This window comes from Lepus europaeus, chromosome 16, assembly GCF_033115175.1.
Source record: "Lepus europaeus isolate LE1 chromosome 16, mLepTim1.pri, whole genome shotgun sequence".
In the NCBI taxonomy this organism is placed as follows: domain Eukaryota; kingdom Metazoa; phylum Chordata; class Mammalia; order Lagomorpha; family Leporidae; genus Lepus; species Lepus europaeus.
Genome location: NC_084842.1, coordinates 41,345,007 through 41,363,639, shown reverse-complemented (window position 1 = coordinate 41,363,639; position 18,633 = coordinate 41,345,007). Strand labels below are relative to the sequence as shown.

At 44.8% G+C, this 18,633-nt stretch overlaps 1 protein-coding gene across 1 annotated transcript in view; it reads left to right on the top strand.

Moving 5' to 3' along the window:
- The first annotated feature begins 525 nt into the window (after positions 1–525).
- PALLD (palladin, cytoskeletal associated protein) overlaps positions 526–18,633 on the top strand; it is a 446,867-nt gene continuing 428,759 nt past the window's right edge. The window contains exon 1 of the mRNA XM_062213617.1: positions 526–1,454. Coding sequence (XP_062069601.1) covers positions 541–1,454 — 914 coding nt within the window. The 5' untranslated portion in view covers positions 526–540. The remainder of the gene's footprint in view (positions 1,455–18,633) is intronic.

The following is an 18,633-nucleotide window of genomic DNA, read 5'->3' as shown; positions in this document are numbered from 1 at the left end:
ATGAGATAGTAAACCTTCAAATATTCGTTTGGAAAAACAAAAGCTGGAAATTAAAGGAATTGGTTTAGTATCAGCTGAGCAGAGTCATGTTTGCTACGACAAACATCAATAGCCTCTCATCTCACGGCGTTAATGAAGTCAGAGCTTGAGTGAGGTGTGCAGACAAGCGAGCGCGTGGCTCTGAGGAGCGCATAACCCCGGGTGCACTGGCAATGCACTACAGAGATCACCTTATTCAATTACCCAACACCGCGGAGGGCCACGCTTGCTATTCTCTTACAGGGCCCGTATTAAATTAAAATCAAGAATGACAAACACATGTATACTGGATGCCTCGTCCAACTTGTGCAACAGAGAAAACTCACATGTGTCCACTTCAATGTTCCCCCAGTTTGTAGCTCAGTAGCGTTATTAAAAAATAGAAGAGCGAGATCATTTACCGCTCATGCTGATTCTGCACTGTGTTTTCAGGTCACCCGAAGCCGGCGGGGTTCCCAGGCCTCTGGCCCTCCTGCTGCAGGCCCCCAGCACGGCTGGAATATGTCGGAGACCTCCTCCCACGACTCCTTCTACGATTCCCTGTCAGACGTGCAGGAAGAAGGCAAGAATGCCGACTTCTTCCCGGGGCTGTCTGCTTTCCTCAGTCAGGAAGAGATCCACAAGAGCCTGGACCTGGCCCGGAGAGCCATAGCCGACTCCGAACCAGAGGATTTCGACTCGGAGAAGGAGATCTCGCAGATCTTCAGCACCTCTCGTGCCAGCCGCTGCGAAAACCGCTCCCCGCAGCACACCACGCTGGGAGCGCCCAGCTCCTCGGCCAGCCCGCCGGACAACAGGCCCACGGCTGCGCAGCCTCCCGCCGGGCAGGCCGAGAGTGTGGCGTCACCTGGCCCCAGGAGGAAACCTGCCAAGTCAGCCCTGCTCGCCAGCCCCAGCTACATCCGGAGCCTCCGCAAGGCTGAGAAGCGCGGCGTGAAAACGCCCAGCAGCGGCGTGAAGCCCAAGCCTACCCGGCCCAGGAAGGGCGGCCCTCAGGGCCAGCTGTGTGACAAGGCAGCCAACCTGATCGAGGAGCTGACGTCCATCTTCAGAGAAGCCGCAAAGCCAAGGTCCAGAAGCCCCAACGGGGAGTCCTCATCCCCGGACAGCGGGTACCTGTCTCCTAAGAACCAGCCGCCAGCCCTGATGAGCGCCTCGGCCAGCCAGAGCCCCACCGAAGACCACCGCGAGCTGGAGGCCAAGGTCAAGTCACCCGAGGCCGGGCCTGGCTACCACCAGGCGGACCAGGACAAGCCGGCGCCTCGCACCTGCAGCGCGCGTCCACAGCCCCCGACGGCAGCGCCCCCTCCGTCTGCACCTCGATTCACCCAGAAGCTGAGGAGCCAGGAAGTCGCGGAAGGAAGTCGGGTGTATTTGGCGTGTAGAGTCACCGGAAGCCCAATGCCGCATGTCAGGTAAGAATTTTGATTATGAATGTCAAATGGTTTCGTTGACTGTGGATTTTCCTTTGCCACGGGAGGAAGAAAGACTTCCTCTGTAGTTAGTCCTCTGCAGACCGAGATAAGAGTTTGAGTACCTGCAAGGCAAAAGCTTCCCAGATTTGCAAAAAACACTGGCTGTGCCCAACACCCCGGAAAGTCCTTTCTGTTGTCAGGGGCCTTGGGGCTACACTTAGAGGATAGCTGGAGAGCTGGAACTGGCAAAGGGAAACACAGCCGGGTTGTTATCTAGGACCCCAGCACTCTTACAGGCCAGGGAAACTCAGCAGTGATTGATTCCAGATACTGGGGAAAGTGTATATACATGTCGAGTGACTGAAGATGGCTGGCGGAGTGGCTCCGACTGCAAGTTCAGAGATGAAAGGCTCAGGTGTACAGAGGCCAATCATAAAATGGGTCCCCAAACAGAAGCTGGGCAAAGGCTTGGGCTATATATTCAGAGAAGTTTAGCACGACGCCAGCACTGTGTCATTAGTCCAGCTACTAAACCCCTCCATGACTCAGATTCTTCACCTGTGAAATGGGAATTAGAATAATACATTCTGTTTTATGGTGGACAAATAAAATGACAAGTGAAAAAGAACAGTGCCTTGCACCTTGCCACTGTTACACTCATGTTACTTTTTAGTTTTATTATTTCCCATTTCTTAATTTAATATGCCAACATGAATAACATTTCAAGTCAGGATTATGCTACAAAAAATAGGCCATTCATCCCCTGATTTTGAAAATATTGCCTTTATAAACAAGGTATGCTTGACCTAAATTATGTACATGTAACAAAATTAAACTCAAAATTATTTAATTTGGGAGCATGGCAACCTCACCGAGCACCCATGGAAACACCTGTCCTCTTTCTTTAACAGCATCTCGTAAATCTCCAACTTTAGCACTTACCCTGGGTCCTTCTGTGTGCGTACTCTTTGCTAGTGTTGGTTTCATTTGACAAAACATTGCTCACAAATGTGACATACACATTAGAATTACTGGCTGCAAAGTGGTGTCATTAGAGGCAGGCAGTTTTGTATCTGACCAATTTCTTCAACTAATGCTCTTTGAATCAGTTTTTTTTTTTTTAAATATTTTATTTTTTTATTTGAGAGGTAGAGATATAGAGAGAGGGAGAGACAGAAAGAAAGGTCTTCCATCCTCTGGTTCACTCCCCAGATGGCCACAACAGCTGGAGTTGATCTGAAGTTGAACCGATCTGAACGGTTGAGCTGATCTGAAGCCAGAAGTCAGGAGATTCTTCTGGGTCTCCCATGTGAGTGCAGGGGCCCAAGGACTTGGGCCATCTTCTACTGCTTTCCCGGGCCATAGCAGAGAGCTGGATCGGAAGTGGAACAGCTGGGACTAGAACTGGTGCCCGTATGGGAATGCCAGCACTGCAGGCAGTGGCTTTACCTGCTATGCCACAGCGCCGTCCCCTTGAGTCAGTTTTTACAGTAATTTTTCTATATTCTGTTTCTTTTAGAAACTGACAGCAGGGGGCAGTAAAAAACTTCCTAATGTGTTCATCTAAGGAAATATTCTAAACTCTGCATTTGTGTTGTCCACAATGAACTTATTTGCCTCATCATTTTGCCTCTGATAAAAATGAAATTGAGATTTCTTCCAGATTCTAGTGAGAGTTTTTCCAAACCTGTCAATCTTGGGAACAAATCCTTCATGAGAAATAGATTCACACATCACTCAAACCATTTCTCAGGTTTTCAAACTATGTATGATTCTACCTACATCTACTTCAGAAATAGCTCCTTCCTATGGATTAGCATGGCAACTCAGTGGTTACAAGGAGCCGGCCCTGTGGTAGAGTGGGTGAGCCACCACCTGCAGTACTGGCATCCCTTATGGGCGCTGGTTCAGGACCTGGATGCTCCACTTCTGATCCAGCTCTCTGTTATGGCTTGGGAAAGCAGTAGAAGATGGCCCAAGTCCTTAGGCCCCTGCACCCACATGGGAGACCTGGAAGAAGCTCCTGGCTCCTGCCTTTGGATCTGCACAGCTTCAATTGTTGTGGCCATCTAGGGAGCGAACCACCACATGGAAGACCTCTCTCTCTCTCTACCTCTGTCTCTCTGTAACTCTGCCTTTCAAATAATAAATAAATGAATCTTTTAAAAAATGATCACAAGCTATCCATTTAGCATCAGAGGACTAATTCAGGTAACTGTCATTACTGTACTCACATTCATATAACTACAGCCAACCATCGGCCAATTCTAGGGGCCGCGAAATTCCTGCTTCTGCCTTTTTTGAGGGGGACAGGACATTAGTTTTTGGTTAGTAAGCACATCATTATTGACTTAACTAGTGCTCTCATGTCATCATCCGGGCTACCAAAGTCCATGACGAACATCCACTAGACATTACACACTGTAAGCTTTCTAGAACCGTGAAGTCTTTGATAAAATCTTCCAGTGTTTAAAGTTGGCTGGTGCTTTTTGTGTCCTTTGAAGGGTTGTTCTGGTTGTTGTTGTCATCGTCTTTGTTGAGAAAGAGAGTGCAGATGTGCCTCGGGTTTCTAAAATTTCTGGAGACCTTGGGCCTATGTTGAGTGTCTGTGAATAAGCCGCAGGCCTGCACACACTGAGCTTCCCCACTCACGGGAGGCCCGTGACAATGTTAGGAGGAAATATTCCTTGAAGGAAATTTTGCATAAGAAATAAAACATCTAATGAAGAGTTCCTGCACTGGGGCTTTGCAGAACCTGACCCAGAGATAGGCAGGCCACCTCCTAAGGTCCCAGAAGCAACCGATAGATTTGGGGAGAGGTGAGGCAGAACAAGCAATAAGCACAGGCCCAATGGCGACTGCTTGCTGAGTGTAGACACTGCCCTGGGAGGTGAATGGGGTATGAGGCAATGAAGCCTAATGGTTGACTGATGGAAAGGTCCGGGCCTATTTAAAAGGGTTGGACCACAGGGAGGGATGCCAGCAGGTGCCAGCATCCAGATCCAGGGGCTGGGACGCAGGGAGAAGACGCTACCATTCTAGAGTCGAAGCATGGATCCAGAGAGAAGGAAGACAGCACCTGAGGAGGTAAGGCAGGACGTCAGAGACTCAGCTCTGTCAGGCCCAGAATGGGGAACGAGCTGCCAGACTGCCGTGGCTGGGCTGCTCAGCTGCTGGCCTGCACTCTGGCCAAAATGAAGAAACCTGGGCATAGTGAGACTTCAAAATGTAGATAAAGTAGCCCCAGTTAAAGGGAGGAGGGAGAGAAATACTAGGTGGAAGCCAGGTCAGTCAGAGCGATTTCTACTTTGCATACAATCACTCGCTCCCTCCCACATTGTGCAAATACCAGTTATAGCCACAAAGAGGACTGAAATAAAGTCTGTTTTCCTCCTTTGTTCTTGAACATTCAACAGAAACTCGACAAAAGGAAGAGCTGAGGGGAAAAATGCTTATGTGGTTTGAGGTTATGTACAACTTAGGTAGTTTTCAAATAATATATGAGGTTTTTTGTTAACAATTTGAAGTGTTGAATTCATGTGTCTGTCTGGTCATGTCCTGATGTCCTGTCTTCCCCGTGGGCTGCCACTGCTTCAGAACCCTGTTCCCTTAAATCGCTCCCCTGCCCTGGTCTTTCCACTCTCGACTTCTGTGAACTGATGAAAAATTGATGACGAGAGTTTTAGTTCAAAATGACCTTTGAAACTATGAAAATGAGGGTTTTTTTTTTCTCTACACTTAAACATATTACTGTATGGCCACCATGTAAAGATGAGGACGTTGAGATAGAAAACTTAAATGAGCTGCCTAACAACATGAAAATAGCGAGTCATGGAGGTGGGGTCTCCCTCAGCTTGTCTGACTGCTAATCCTGACTGCGGTGGCTAACGAGAAGGTGACTGTGGCTTCAGTAGTTGTGCCTGGCTTACCAACAAGCTCCAGATAGAAGTGAAAGGAATTGCCTCCTGGGAAATTCCTATGGCTTGGGATTCATATTCCAAACACCCTCCAAGAAAACAGCCCAGTCAACATGTCTCTCTATGAAAGCAAAAACCACGGTTTTTCTTCTTGTTTTTTGCAGTAAGTTAATAATCATGGTCCATCAACATACACCAAAAAATTAAAAGGGGAGGGCAAGTATTCTCCATCAAATAACTACAAATAAAGCAAGGCATCCCCAGGTTATGAGCAGAGGTCCAGACATATCCTCATGGTCATAGCTAACTAAGGCAAATGTACACGTGTGCAAAAGAACAGGAAACCTTTTAAACACCCACTTACTGCAGTAAAAGTGGACTCCAGCGGTAGTCCAAGCATGTGCTTTAATATCCTAGATACAATTACTCATAAGTAATAAGAGGCCTATTATATCATCATTAGTAGCCTCATAAACGTTTCTTTAGCGCATATGTAATTAAGTATGATTAAATTATTTTATACTCAAAACCCAGCACCTCTTTTTTTTAAAGTTTATTTATTTATTTGAAAGGCAGAGTTACAGGGAGACAGAGGCAGAGAGAGAAAGCTTCCAACTGCTGGCTCACTCCCCAAGTGGCCGCAATGGGCAGAGCTAGGCTGATCTGAAGCCCATAGCCAGGAGCTTCTTCCAGGTTTCCCACACAGGTTCAAGGGCCCAAGCACTGTGGCCATCTTCTACTGCTTTCCCAGCTCATAGCAGAGAGCTGGATTGGAAGTAGAAAAGACAGGTCTCGAACCAGCACCCATATGGGATGCCGGCACTGCAGGCAGCTCTGTACACACTATGCCACAGCACCAGACCCCCAGCACTTCTAATGCCTATGATGAGTGTATGTAAGATCATCACCAAAAGCCAAAACAACAGGTTTAACCATATCAAGTCTATGCATTCTGTTTGTAGAAATTTCCATTTCCTTGAGCTAATACAAGAAAAACAAACCATTGATTAATTTTTCCTAGCAGCATGTGGTATATCCTGTATATTGACTGCCTTGTTTGGGGAAAATATGGTAAGAGCATTACTAGCTGGTAGGTTTTGAATATTCAGTGGTTGTAAAATTACATTCCGGATGGCTTAGCCCAGGAGCATTCCATTAAAGAATATGGTCAGTTCCAGAATGGAGTTCCTTGCTCTTGGCTTTGGCCTGGCTCAGAGCTGGCTGTTGCGGCAATTTGGGGAGTGAACCAATGGAGGGAAGATTGTGTGTGTGTGAGAGAGAGAGAGAGAGAAAGTGTGTGTGACTCTACCTTTAAAATAAACCTCTAGAAGAACAAAAGAGAACATGGTCAACGCGGAGATCCCAGAGAGTACTACCTCCTCTCACGAGGCTGTGGTCAAAACCACAATCACCTTTCCCTTCACTATGTGCACTACCTTCAAACTGTGCTACACTTCCACGGCTGCTGAGCAGTCTCCACAGCACTCAGTGGGAGTCTTCTCATCACGGAGAGGAAAGTCCACAGACGTTTTCGATGCCCATAGGCCCCATCTCTCTGATTTCTGCCCCAGCACCGGCCCCTGCCTCGTCCTCCAGACATGCTGGAGTCCTCGGTGCACCTCCACTCTGCATCTTCCTGCCTGAGACCTGTGGCTGTGGCTGTAGTCATCCCTCGACTTCAGTGTTCTTTACCTGAACACACGAAGGATGGGATCCTTCCTCTCTTTCCTATCCCACGTTAAACGTCACCTTCAGAAGCTGGCTTTCCAAAACCACCCTATGTAAAAGAGCAAATCCTTCCCATGCTGCTCTCTTGCACTGCTTTCCTCCATTGAATTAATCTGATCTGTATATTTTATTCAATTTTTTATACCGTCTCCTGTTGCTAGACTATCAAATCCTTGAGTGTAAGAACTTTATCTGGTTTTTCTCGCTCGTGTCTCCAGGGCCTCCAACAATGTCTGACATGTAATAGGTGCTCAATAAATTCACATTGAATAACTACCTGAATAATGCTACTTGTAAGGATATACCTGGAAGAAACTTTCACTCATGTGTGCAAAGACATATCGTCAAGGGTGTTTATGGCAGTGTTGTTTCAAAAAAAAAAAAAAAAGAAAAAAGAAAGCCCTAAATATCCTTCAAAGAGGAAACAGATAAGTTAAATGGTAATATATCCAACAATGAAGGAACTGGGGCTGCATGCTTGAGGATGCATGAGACTCACAAATGTAAAGTCAACCCCCCCCTAAAAAGAAGCAACTTGCAAAAAATACACACAAATTGCCTGCATAAATTTATTCACGTGAAGTTATATTTGCCAAAAAGTAGTATTTCAGACTTAGGGATGCAGTAAGAGTACAGAAGAAGAAGAAGAAATTCCAGACAGCTGTAATCTTAGAGGTAAAGAAGAATCTGATCAGTGAGGAACATGCTGAGGGCTTTGACTGCTTTTGCGGTGTTTTATGTCATAAGATGGACAGTAGAAACACAAGTATCAATTGTGTTGTTTTTATACTTGATATTGAAAAATATTGCCTTTCAGTGTTGTTCTACCCCATTTATTACATATTGATAAGTTAAGCAGCAAAGTTTCTTTTTTTAAAGATGTATTTATTTATTTGAAAGTCAGAATTACACAGAGAGAGGAGAGGCAGAGAGAGAGAGAGAGAGAGAGAGAGAGAGAGAGAGAGAGAGACTTCCATCCACTGGTTCATTCCCCATTGGCCACAATGGCCGGAGCTGCGCCGAACCAAAGTCAGGACCCAGGAGCTTTCTCCAGGTCTCCCACATGGGTACAGGGGCCCGAGGGCTTGGGCCATCTTCTACTGCTTTCCTAGGCCATAGCAGAGAGCTGGATCAGACGTGGAGCAGCCAGGACTCAAACCGGCGTCCATATGGGATGATAGCACTGCAGGTGGCGGCTTTACTTGCTATGCCCACAGAGCCGGCCCCAGCAAAGCTTCTAATGAATGGCATGATGTATTGCATAAAAACATTCCATAAATATATCTTGATGTAAAAAATTGAGGATCAGGTAGGTTAACTGTCAGCCATTTGCTCTCATGAGTTATATGCTAATCTATTTTCTGGATTTTTATAGCTACATTTTAGAGCTTTTAAAAATGTTTTTGCTTGAACTTGTGGTGCTGCAGTAGGATATTATATGAATTCAGTCTTGTACCAGGCATAATTCACCAAGTTTTACTGGCTCCAGAGGGCACCAAAAACTGTAGTTTCTCATTCTTTTTAAAAATTATTTGAAAGTCAGAAAGAGACAAGGCTACTGTCTGTTTTACTCTCAAAATGCCTGCAATGGCTGAGGCTGAAGCTGGGAGGCAGGAACTCAATCCAGGTCTTCCACGTGGGTGGCAGGAACCCAACTACTTGGGCCATGACCACTGCCTTCCAGGGTCTGCATTAGCAGGAAGCTGGAATGAGGAACCAGAGCCAGTATGGAGCCTAGCACTCTAATCTGGGACACTTTGCCTTAACCAGCATCTTCACCATTAGGCTAAGTGCGCATCCAAGCTTCTCATTTTTTATTTTTATTTTTTGAAAGGCAGAGTTATAGACAGTGAGAGAGAGAGACAGAGAGAAAGGTCTTCCTTTTTGCCGTTGGTTCACCCTCCAATGGCCGCTGCCGCTGACGCATCATGCTGATCCGAAGCCAGGAGCCAGGTGCTTCTCCTGGTCTCCCATGTGGGTGCAGGGCCCAAGCACTTGGGCCATCCTCCACTGCCTTCCCAGGCTACAGCAGAGAGCTGGACTGGAAGAAGAGCCACCAGGACAAAATCCAGCGCCCCAACCGGGTCTAGAACCCAAGGTGCCGGTGCCGCAGGCGGAGGATTAGCCAAGTGAGCTGCGGCGCTGGCCCAAGCTTCTCATTTTTAAAAAAGAGTTATTTTATTTTATTTATTTGAAATGCAGGGTTATACAGAGATGGGGGTGGGAGATCTTCCATCCACTGGTTCACTCCATGAATGGCCACAATTGTCAGGCCTGGACCAGACCAAAACCAGGAGCCAGGAGCTTCTTCTGGATCTCCTACGTGGGTGCAGAGGCCCAAGGACTTGGGTCATCTTCTGCTGCTTTCTCAGATAGGGAGCTGCATCGGAGGTGGAGCAGTTGGGACTCAAACAGGCACCCTTGTGGTATGCTGCTGCCATAGGTCACCTGCTGTGTCACAGCCCCGCTTCTCATTCTTCAGAGGAAAATCTGCTGCATCACACACACACACACACACACACACAGGCTCCTTTTAGAACCAGCAAAAGAGCATCTGAGGACTAACAAGAGCTGCCTACATAATCTAACCAATCCAATTATCCAATTGCCTCCTATCCCATCATCCTATTTGGACAACAGGAGCAAGCACAATGGAGTAGGATCCACAGAAAAACAAATCTGTTTTAGTTTCCTATTTTCTCACTCTTATAATTTCTCTTATTTTTAAAGTTCTTTTCTTTCTTTGCATATTTGCATTCAATTGGAAAAAGTAAGGGCTTTTTATTTCACAGAGGACAATGTACTGTTGAATTAGAAGCCAAAAGAGATTAAGCAACGTAGGGACACCTCTGTTTTCACTCAAGAGAAAATATCTGACTCCTCCACACAGAAGATACCTGCAAGTGAATAAACTAGAAGCATATGATCTGTCATGATGTTCTGCCCTCTTGCCGTCCTATCCTTGTTTCCATCTAATACCTGTCCACTTGTAACTCCTACTTGAAAACTTAGCTATACCCCTACAAGGGTTTAACTGCAAGACCATTATCGAGAAGAATGTTGAATCTATCTGTAAACTTCAGTGAACAGAAATAAGTCAACGTCACTGAACCCAGGAAATGTTGTCTCTCTTTTGTGAAATCGTTGCTTAATGATTTGAATATTACAAAGTGGCAGCAGCTGCCTTGTCACCTTTTCCTGGTCAGCCCGTGACACCGTGGTGCTGTGATAAGCCCATTCCAGCTGTCTGTGAAGCTGCTGCCCAGCCTGATTTCTTAGTGAACAAGAGGCAAGCTTGATATTCAAGAAGAACATGCAGTGTTACTATTGTCAGAAATTTGAATGGATTATACCGGTCCTTCCTAGACATAGGAAGCAGTAGCAATGTAGTGACATCAGTTTACATTTCAATGGCCAAGTTTCTGGCATTCTCAAGAAAACCAATAAATAAACACTAAACCAAATGTACTTAAGGTATAAACATATTCACAGATAATCTCTTTAGAATTAAAAAATTGCTTGTGGACAAGCATCAGAAGAGCCTAGTGGTTGACAGTGCATGTCTGGAGCGAGAGCTCTATCACATAGGTCAGGTCACTTTGGCAGACTTTATAAACTTTCTGTGATCCAGTTTCCTTGTTGGTACAATGAGGAAAGTAAAAGTGACTACCTCTGGGCCATAATGTATGTTAGGTCAATTAATACAAGGAATGAGTTTAAAACTATACCAAGCTTCCAGTACTATTTTAATAAATATTAATGTGTTATTTATAAGGTTACATATTATTTAACATAGTTTTTTTTCATTTATTTTTATTTATTTGAGAAACTGAGTTATGGAGAGAGAAGGACAGAGAAATCCTCCATCTGTTGGTTCACTCCCCAAATGAGGTTAGGAGTGGGCCAGGCCAAAGCCAGGAGCTTCATCTGAGTCTCTCATGTAGGTGCAGGGGCCCAAGAATTTGGAGCATCTTCCACTGCTTTCCAAGGCCATTAGCAAGCAGCTGGATCGAGGTGGAACAATCAGGACTCGAACCAGCACCCATTGCAGGTGGCAGCTTTACCTGCTACTGCACAATGCCAGCTCCACTTTTATTGTTAATTGCTATTTATTCGATATAAACTGCTTATACTCTAGCTTCCTTTCTTTAAAACCTTCATGCTGTAATTTTCTTCTGTAGTACTAAGTATTTGCAGAAGTACAGAGCTTATAAAAAAGAAACACATCAACATTATCACTGAACAAATAGTTTATAAGAAATACAATGTCTCTAGTAAGGTGTTTCTGTCGCTGCTTGGTCAGGGAGTCCTGGATTTGCAGGGCCAAGGTCAGCATCTCAGGGCCAATCTCATCTTCTCAAGGTCAGAATCTTCACCAAGGCTGCTGTGGAGTGGTGGATGCTTTCCCCAGCACTCAGCCTGTTGTCATTTTTCAGAAAACTTTACCTCACTTGGCCTTCTGTTCCTTCGCTGCTGTCGGGGATGGGACCACAGCCAAAGAAAAGTGATTTCTTTCCGTCTCTACCCCTCCCTCATCCTAATTACCTCCCCATCGTCTCCTTCTAAACCTCAAAGCTGTGAGGGTCAGGCTTATTGTGGATTACTGTCAACTTGGGAAGCCTTCGAAAAATCAAGTATCTTTGACTGTTGTGTCTTTGTTGCCCTTTAAACTGTCCAGCACTTTCCCTCGGTTTGCTTCACGTGTGCTTGTTAAATATTTGCTAAAGTCAATGGAAAGTGGTTCCCCAACACTGTAGCCACGCCCTGCTTTTGTATTCCAATAATTTCAGCAGGAAGAAAACTCTAAAAATAATTTAAGAAACAAATGCATGCTTTTCCCCAGCTAGACAAATTGGCTTTGATTTTGTATTTTTTTCCCTGCTAAGTATTATACCATACTGCAAAGCTCTCAAAAGGAAAAGAATGTATTTTTTGAAAGTTTAATTTACTAATATGCAAACTAGTATGAAATAGTTCTGAAAATTGGACTCCAAAGTTTCAGATGTTTTCACAGTCACATTTACTCAGTGTCTCAAATCTTTTCTGTAGCCACAATTTAAGTACTTCTTAATGTGTTTCTTCATTTGCTTTGGGGCAGTACCTCTTCACGGATCACTGAGTCTGTTTGGGCATAATTACAGCAATTCAAGCACTCTACTTAGAAAGCAAGTTCTTTTGACAGGAGTTATTTTATAAATACAACTGTAGCAAATACAATTATAAGTTTGCAACTTGACATTGCTGATCAAGATATAAAAATGGTCTGCCAATGGTGTATCCAAATGATGTGTGTCCCTAGAAGTTGTTACATCCTATTTAATTTTAACTTCTTTGAGCTAACTATCACATTTAATACCTGTTGGAATAGGAATACGCTGCCAGTCACCTGAACACTGATAAAGAAATCCAACTGAAAGCCTTTCCTGGCAGAAAAATTAATTACAGTGGAAATTAAATTTGTTCCCTTGGTGAAGAATTCCAGCACTGAAGACTGATTTCACATAGTAGCATATGGTAAATTCAGCCAGAGATACAAACTTCCAGGAATTGAGCACATAAGCCACACTGTGGGCCAGAAAACATAAATAAAAACACTCGAGGAAATAAAGACTTTTTTCTAAGGTGATAGCTTTTAGCCTTGGCTGCTGGAATTGAAGTATTTCTGGTGGAATTTTTTTTTTTTAAGTGGAGGGAAGGGGACTGGCACTGTGGTGTAGTAGGCTAAGCCTCTGCCTGGCATCCTATGTGGGCACTGGTTTGCGTCCCAGCTGCCCCACTTCCGATCCAGCTCTCTGCTATGGCCTGGGAAAGCAGTGGAAGATGGCCCAAGTGTTTGGACCCTGCACCCACATGGGAGACCGGGAAGAAGCTCCTGTTACCTGGCTTCATATGGTCTCAGCTCCAGCTCTTGCGGCCATCTGGGGAGTGAACCAGAAGAAGGAAGACTTTTCTGTCTCTCCCTCACACTGTCTGTAGTACTACCTCTCAAATAAATAAATAAAATCTTTTAAAAAATGTGGAAGGAAAAGGATTTCCAAGTAATGACAGAGAACCTTCCAGAAGGAAGAAGAAGGAAAGGAATAAAGGAAGGAAGGAAAGGAAAGGAAGAGAAGGGACAGGAGCTCAATTTAAAGAAAATTGGTTCCTCCTTTAAAAGCCAGAAAGAACTTCCGGATCACTTGACCATAGAACGAGTCACAGACTAGCTGCCTCAGCAGAGACTGTTCTGACAGCGCTTGTGTAGAGAGTGTAACAGGTACACAGGTGACGAAGTCACAGGAAACCAGACAGAAAATATTTCTGCTTCAGTTTTGGATTTTAAAACACCACAGGCAGAGATTATGCTTTCTGTACATTTGATTATGATGAAGGGACTGGTATAAACCAGCTGCTTTCTAGAATTAGAATAGTGCAAAGTATTGTCACAAATAGAAGGAGTCATTGAAGGCAAAGCATTAGCTAGGCCTAGTCACTCCTGTCTGGGGGCTTTGTTATCCCTCAAGGAGGAAACCTGCAAAGTAGACACCAGATACCTACAGTAGCATTCGGCCAGCATCATATGTCATCATGGGGAGCTACCCAAACCACTCAATTACGGGAAGCTTACAATGGATCATCACTCTCACTCTTCTCAACCCTTCAGGTGTCGTTCCAATGTCTGAAGTTAAAATAATCTCTCTTTATTTTTCTTACGGAGCTACTGAAGTTGAACTCTCATGAAAGTTGTCATTTACCTGGAAGTACTGGCAGACAGAGTATCATTAGTAGCTGACGTGTGAGTGACCTTGGTCGCAGGAGTCATTGATTAGCTCTCTAACAGCAAAGGTTGGTTGGTGAATGGCCTTCTTCCATTGTCCCAGATCATGTAGACTTGGAAAAGAAAAGAGCCTTGATCAAGTATTTAGCAGTCCTCCTGGGAAAACTTTATGCTGTGTCTGTTCCTAATGCAGTTTCTAGTGCTGACATCAGAGACAGTCAGCATCTTTACTGTGGGAACAACCTTCACTCAGGCAGCTTTGCGAAGCCATGGGCTCTCTAACTTTCACCTTCAAAGCCATTTAACCAGGTCTCTCTCTTTTCTCTTAAAGACAGAGCAGGAATCCCAAATAGGACACAATGAATATGGTTTGGAATTCTGCATGGTACTGTTTAATTCCTGTGTTCTGTTGCCAGCATCTTAATTAAGAATGTGTTGGCATATGCTGGCCAGAATCCTGATACGTGGAATTGTTCCCTATGCCAAGTGCAAGGCCAAATCACTGCTGCTGGAATACAGGAAGAAAGTGCCCCAACAATGCTTCAGTTTGATTTTTCAGAGACCTTTTCTACAAAAGGCCATTATAAAACACAATTCAACAAGGTGATGTTTTACAGAATAAGAGATTTTAACTTTGAATAGGCAGCTATTAAGAGGGAAACATCAATATTGAAGAAATCATTAACTTTTGAACAATACATAGATGAGTGTTGCTGTAACCCTGAATGTCAGTGACAACATCAATATGACAGATATTTCTCAGCCTCAGTAAAATTCATCAGGGGGCCATGTGGTGTGGTGACTAAAGGCGACAGGTGTTACTTCTGCAGGTAGAGGGGTTCTGTGGGAAATCACTGCCCTCTTAACTTCATTTGGGTCAGTTTTGTTTGCTGAAATTACGTGCTTCCCAGCATTATACACTCAGCTCCTCAAATATCTTGACTGTTTCATTTCTATCTCAGATCCTAACTCGGTGGGGGCACATATTTGAGCTGGAGGAGAGTGAAGCCTATGTTTTAAGGGACCCATTTGTTTCACTCTTTATTAGTAGAAGATGCCAACGTGCTATCCTTAAAGACGCCATCACTCTTGGTAATGATTGGAAAAAATAACTTGAGATTTCACAGGAAAACAAGCAGTACAGTCACTCTAGTAGGAGAGCTGTTGTGTTTGGATTGTAGTTTTTTTTTCTCCAAATCCTAACAGGCCAATGCAGGTAGAATATGAATCCATCAACTAGGTGTGTCTCTTGTACTCCAAATCAAAGTAACTTTACCACCAGTACATAATATTTAATATATACCTGCCATGCTTAGGTTGTCAATTAAAAAATTTCATACTTATCTAGTCCCTTTCATCTGCAAATCTTACAATCATAACATTTCTTCATGCAGTGCACCATGTAAAAGGGCTTTTAACACTTTGGAATTTGAAGGTGTGTCTTCTAGTGGGGCCGTGGGACAGCCCGTGCCCTGCAGCAGAGTTCCGCTTCCCACGCACACCTGAAGTGCTCAGCGCGCTTGTTCTCTCTGCACACAAGGCTGTCAGTTACCTGCATTCAGAATGTACCGTGCACTCTCAGCAGTTCTCAGGCTCTCCATGGGGTCTTCCTTAGATGCGCAACTGTCACACATGTGTTTCTTCTCGTCTCCTTTTGATGGTTTTTCTGGCTTTCAGATTTTGACAATCAGAAAAAGATCAAACCCAGCCAAAACCTGTCTTTCATTATGGTTTGCTCTGGTTGAAATGTTCAATTTTCTCACATCCATGGAATTAGAGTAAATTATGATCCAAACCGAAAGATAACTTGGTTCATCTTCTCTTCCTCATATGCACATTGCAAATCAGTCCTATTTCACCCCTCAAACTTCATGCTCTCTCTTTTATCCTCTTGTCTCACTTCCTTTCCGGGGGTTCTGCTTACCCCTCCTGTGGATTTCCAAAAGCATTGTTTAGTTTTCCTGTCAGCATTCAAACTTAACACAACACCTGCCCCAATATACCAGTGTTCAACGCCCATGGGGTGATGGAGAGGTATTAGACATTCCACGAGACTCTCAGCACCTGGAGTGTTTGCTCCTAGCCTCCCCTGCTTGGGGATACTTATTAATGAGTAAATGAATCTTAGATTATCACAGCAGTAAGCAAGCTTGAAGTCAGGGGTTAAAAAATTAAAGGGAAGGCCGGCGCCGCGGCTCACTAGGCTAATCCTCCGCCTTGCGGCGCCGGCAAGTTCTAGTCCCGGTCGGGGCTCCGATCCTGTCCCGGTTGCCCCTCTTCCAGGCCAGCTCTCTGCTGTGGCCAGGGAGTGCAGTGGAGGATGGCCCAAGTCCTTGGGCCCTGCACCCCATGGGAGACCAGGAGAAGCACCTGGCTCCTGCCATCGGATCAGCGCGGTGCGCCGGCCGCAGCGCGCTGCCACGGCAGCCATTGGAGGGTGAACCAATGGCAAAAGGAAGACCTTTCTCTCTGTCTCTCTCTCACTGTCCACTCTGCCTGTCAAAAATTAAAAAAAAAAAAAAATTAAAGGGAAGCAGAGGAAGGCTCCAAAGATGGAATCAGGAAGACAGCAGGTGAAGGATTAGAAGCAGATGGCATGAAACCTGTTCCAAGGAGAAATAAAACAAAGGCAACTAGATATGGTCCGGGCAAAAACCGTCAGAGCATCTATCTCCCAAATGTTTCCAGATCAAATCTGTAGGGGAAAGAAATTGATTTCCATTGGGTCTCCTGCTTTGCCGTACACTCATGGCATCTGTCTTGGCTGTTTGCAAACAAGTGGTTGTTTGCTCACAATAACAGCTCTTGGGAATGCCCAACCTTCTGAGCCATGTGAGTCATTGCTGGAAAGAGTAACACCAGTGGGACTGTTTTCTTAAGACTTTGAGTGGAGGTACAGGCAGAAATGAAGACAATACCTCTTTGGAGTTTCTTATACCTTCCTAACTGCCCCCCCCCAACATTTATTTATTTATTTGAAAGTCAGCATTAGGGAGGGGAAGAGAGAGAGCGAGAGTGAGAGAGAGACAGAGAGATCTTCCATCTGCTGGTTCACTCCCCAGATGGCTGCAATGGCAAGGGCTGGGCCAGGCTGAAGCCAAGAATGAGAAGCTTTACTTGTGTCTCCCATGTGGGTGCAGGGGCCCAAGCACTTGTGCCATCCTCCACTGCTTTTGGAGGCACATTAGCAGGGAGCTGGATTGAAGTGGAGCAGCCATGACACAAGCCGGAGCCCAGCTGGGATGTAGGTGTTGAAGGCAGCAGCTTTACCCACTACCCCACAATGCCAGATCCCCTCCAAACCTTTATAAGTGAATTATAAAAGAAATTTAATAGTTATTCCTTTAGTTCAGATTGCCATAAAATTTTAAAAGGATTATTATTTTTTAACCCAAGCATTTAAATATGAGAATCCATAATTCTGTTTCTTCCTGCTTTTGCCCCCTGATCCTCTGACTACTTGTCTTGCATAGGCCCCTGTATCCCACCTTCTGCATCCCATATTCTTGCCCTAAGAGACCAATCTTTCTGGACTACAGCAGACTCCTTCAGTCTGCAGTTGGACTCAGCCCTGGAGAGCTTTAGCAGATCCAAGGGAAGAAGGAGAGAAACTCAAGGGACTCAGGCTCCTGTCTTCCTGTGAGTTTGTCTTGGTCCTTTCAATCATATGAAGGTCTCTCCCCAAAATGATGCCCTCCTCCTGAGTTCAGAAAACTGCACCTGCCCTTGACCCTTCATGGGATAGTAACAACTCTGTGTGAAAATCCCAGAGTTATCCGCTGTCCCTTATGTTTCCTAGCACCCTGGCACACCTTTGGATGTAGTCCTTTGTGAAACTTTCCTTGTGTTGTCTGGTTGTTCTTCGTGTGCCCTCTCTAGCTGAGACCACAACTGCTATGCCCTCCTCAGATTGTCTATTCCTAAAATGATTGCTATCCTCTAAGATGACCCAGACATGGTGCATCATCACTTTCTGAAATGCTTTATCCTGAAATTGCTAAGGTAAATTCTGAATTATCCACAGACAAGTTTCCCAGCTTGAAAATTATATTCCCTTTTATTTCTCATTGTTTGCTCATAGGCCTTCTAAGTAAATTTCAACTCCAGTACTATGATTTGGTAAACAAATCTTGCTGATGTGATTCTTTGGGTGTCATCAGTACAATTTTCTCATCCATTCTCTCTGTGTCAATGCGAAACATCGTGAGCAGTTGGGCACTACGTATGCATGGCGTCTTTACAGGGGATTTTATACAATTCAGTCATTCAGTTCTGTCTAGAGCTCTGTAGAGTAGGCTCTGTTATCACTATATCATCAGTTTACAAAGGAGGAAACATGAGACCCAAGGAGGTAATTACCCAAGAACATACCCTTGGTTAGTACTGTGTGTGGGGTTACTAGCACCAACAGTTGGCTATCTGTAACCACTGGGGAGTCATCATTTGAAGTGGTGTTTTTATTATGTAGCTGTGCTGTAAACCATTCCAACTCTTAGTAGCCTTAACCATTTAGGATTTTCTCCCTCTTCCTCATCTACTTGAAGACTAGCTTGCACAGGGGTACTCGTGAACAGTTTTCATATCTATCATCCTGGACTAAGTAAACTCTAATGAGAGTACAGAATACAGGATACCAGGGGTGAGAGTGAGGAGTTTGGGACAGGAAGGTTATAGTTTGAATTAAGCATCAAACCAGGTAGGAAGAGGAGCCTGGATTAATGGAAATGAGGGAGGGTCATGCACACAAGTCAAATGTGCCCTTAAAAATTGTGTTCTG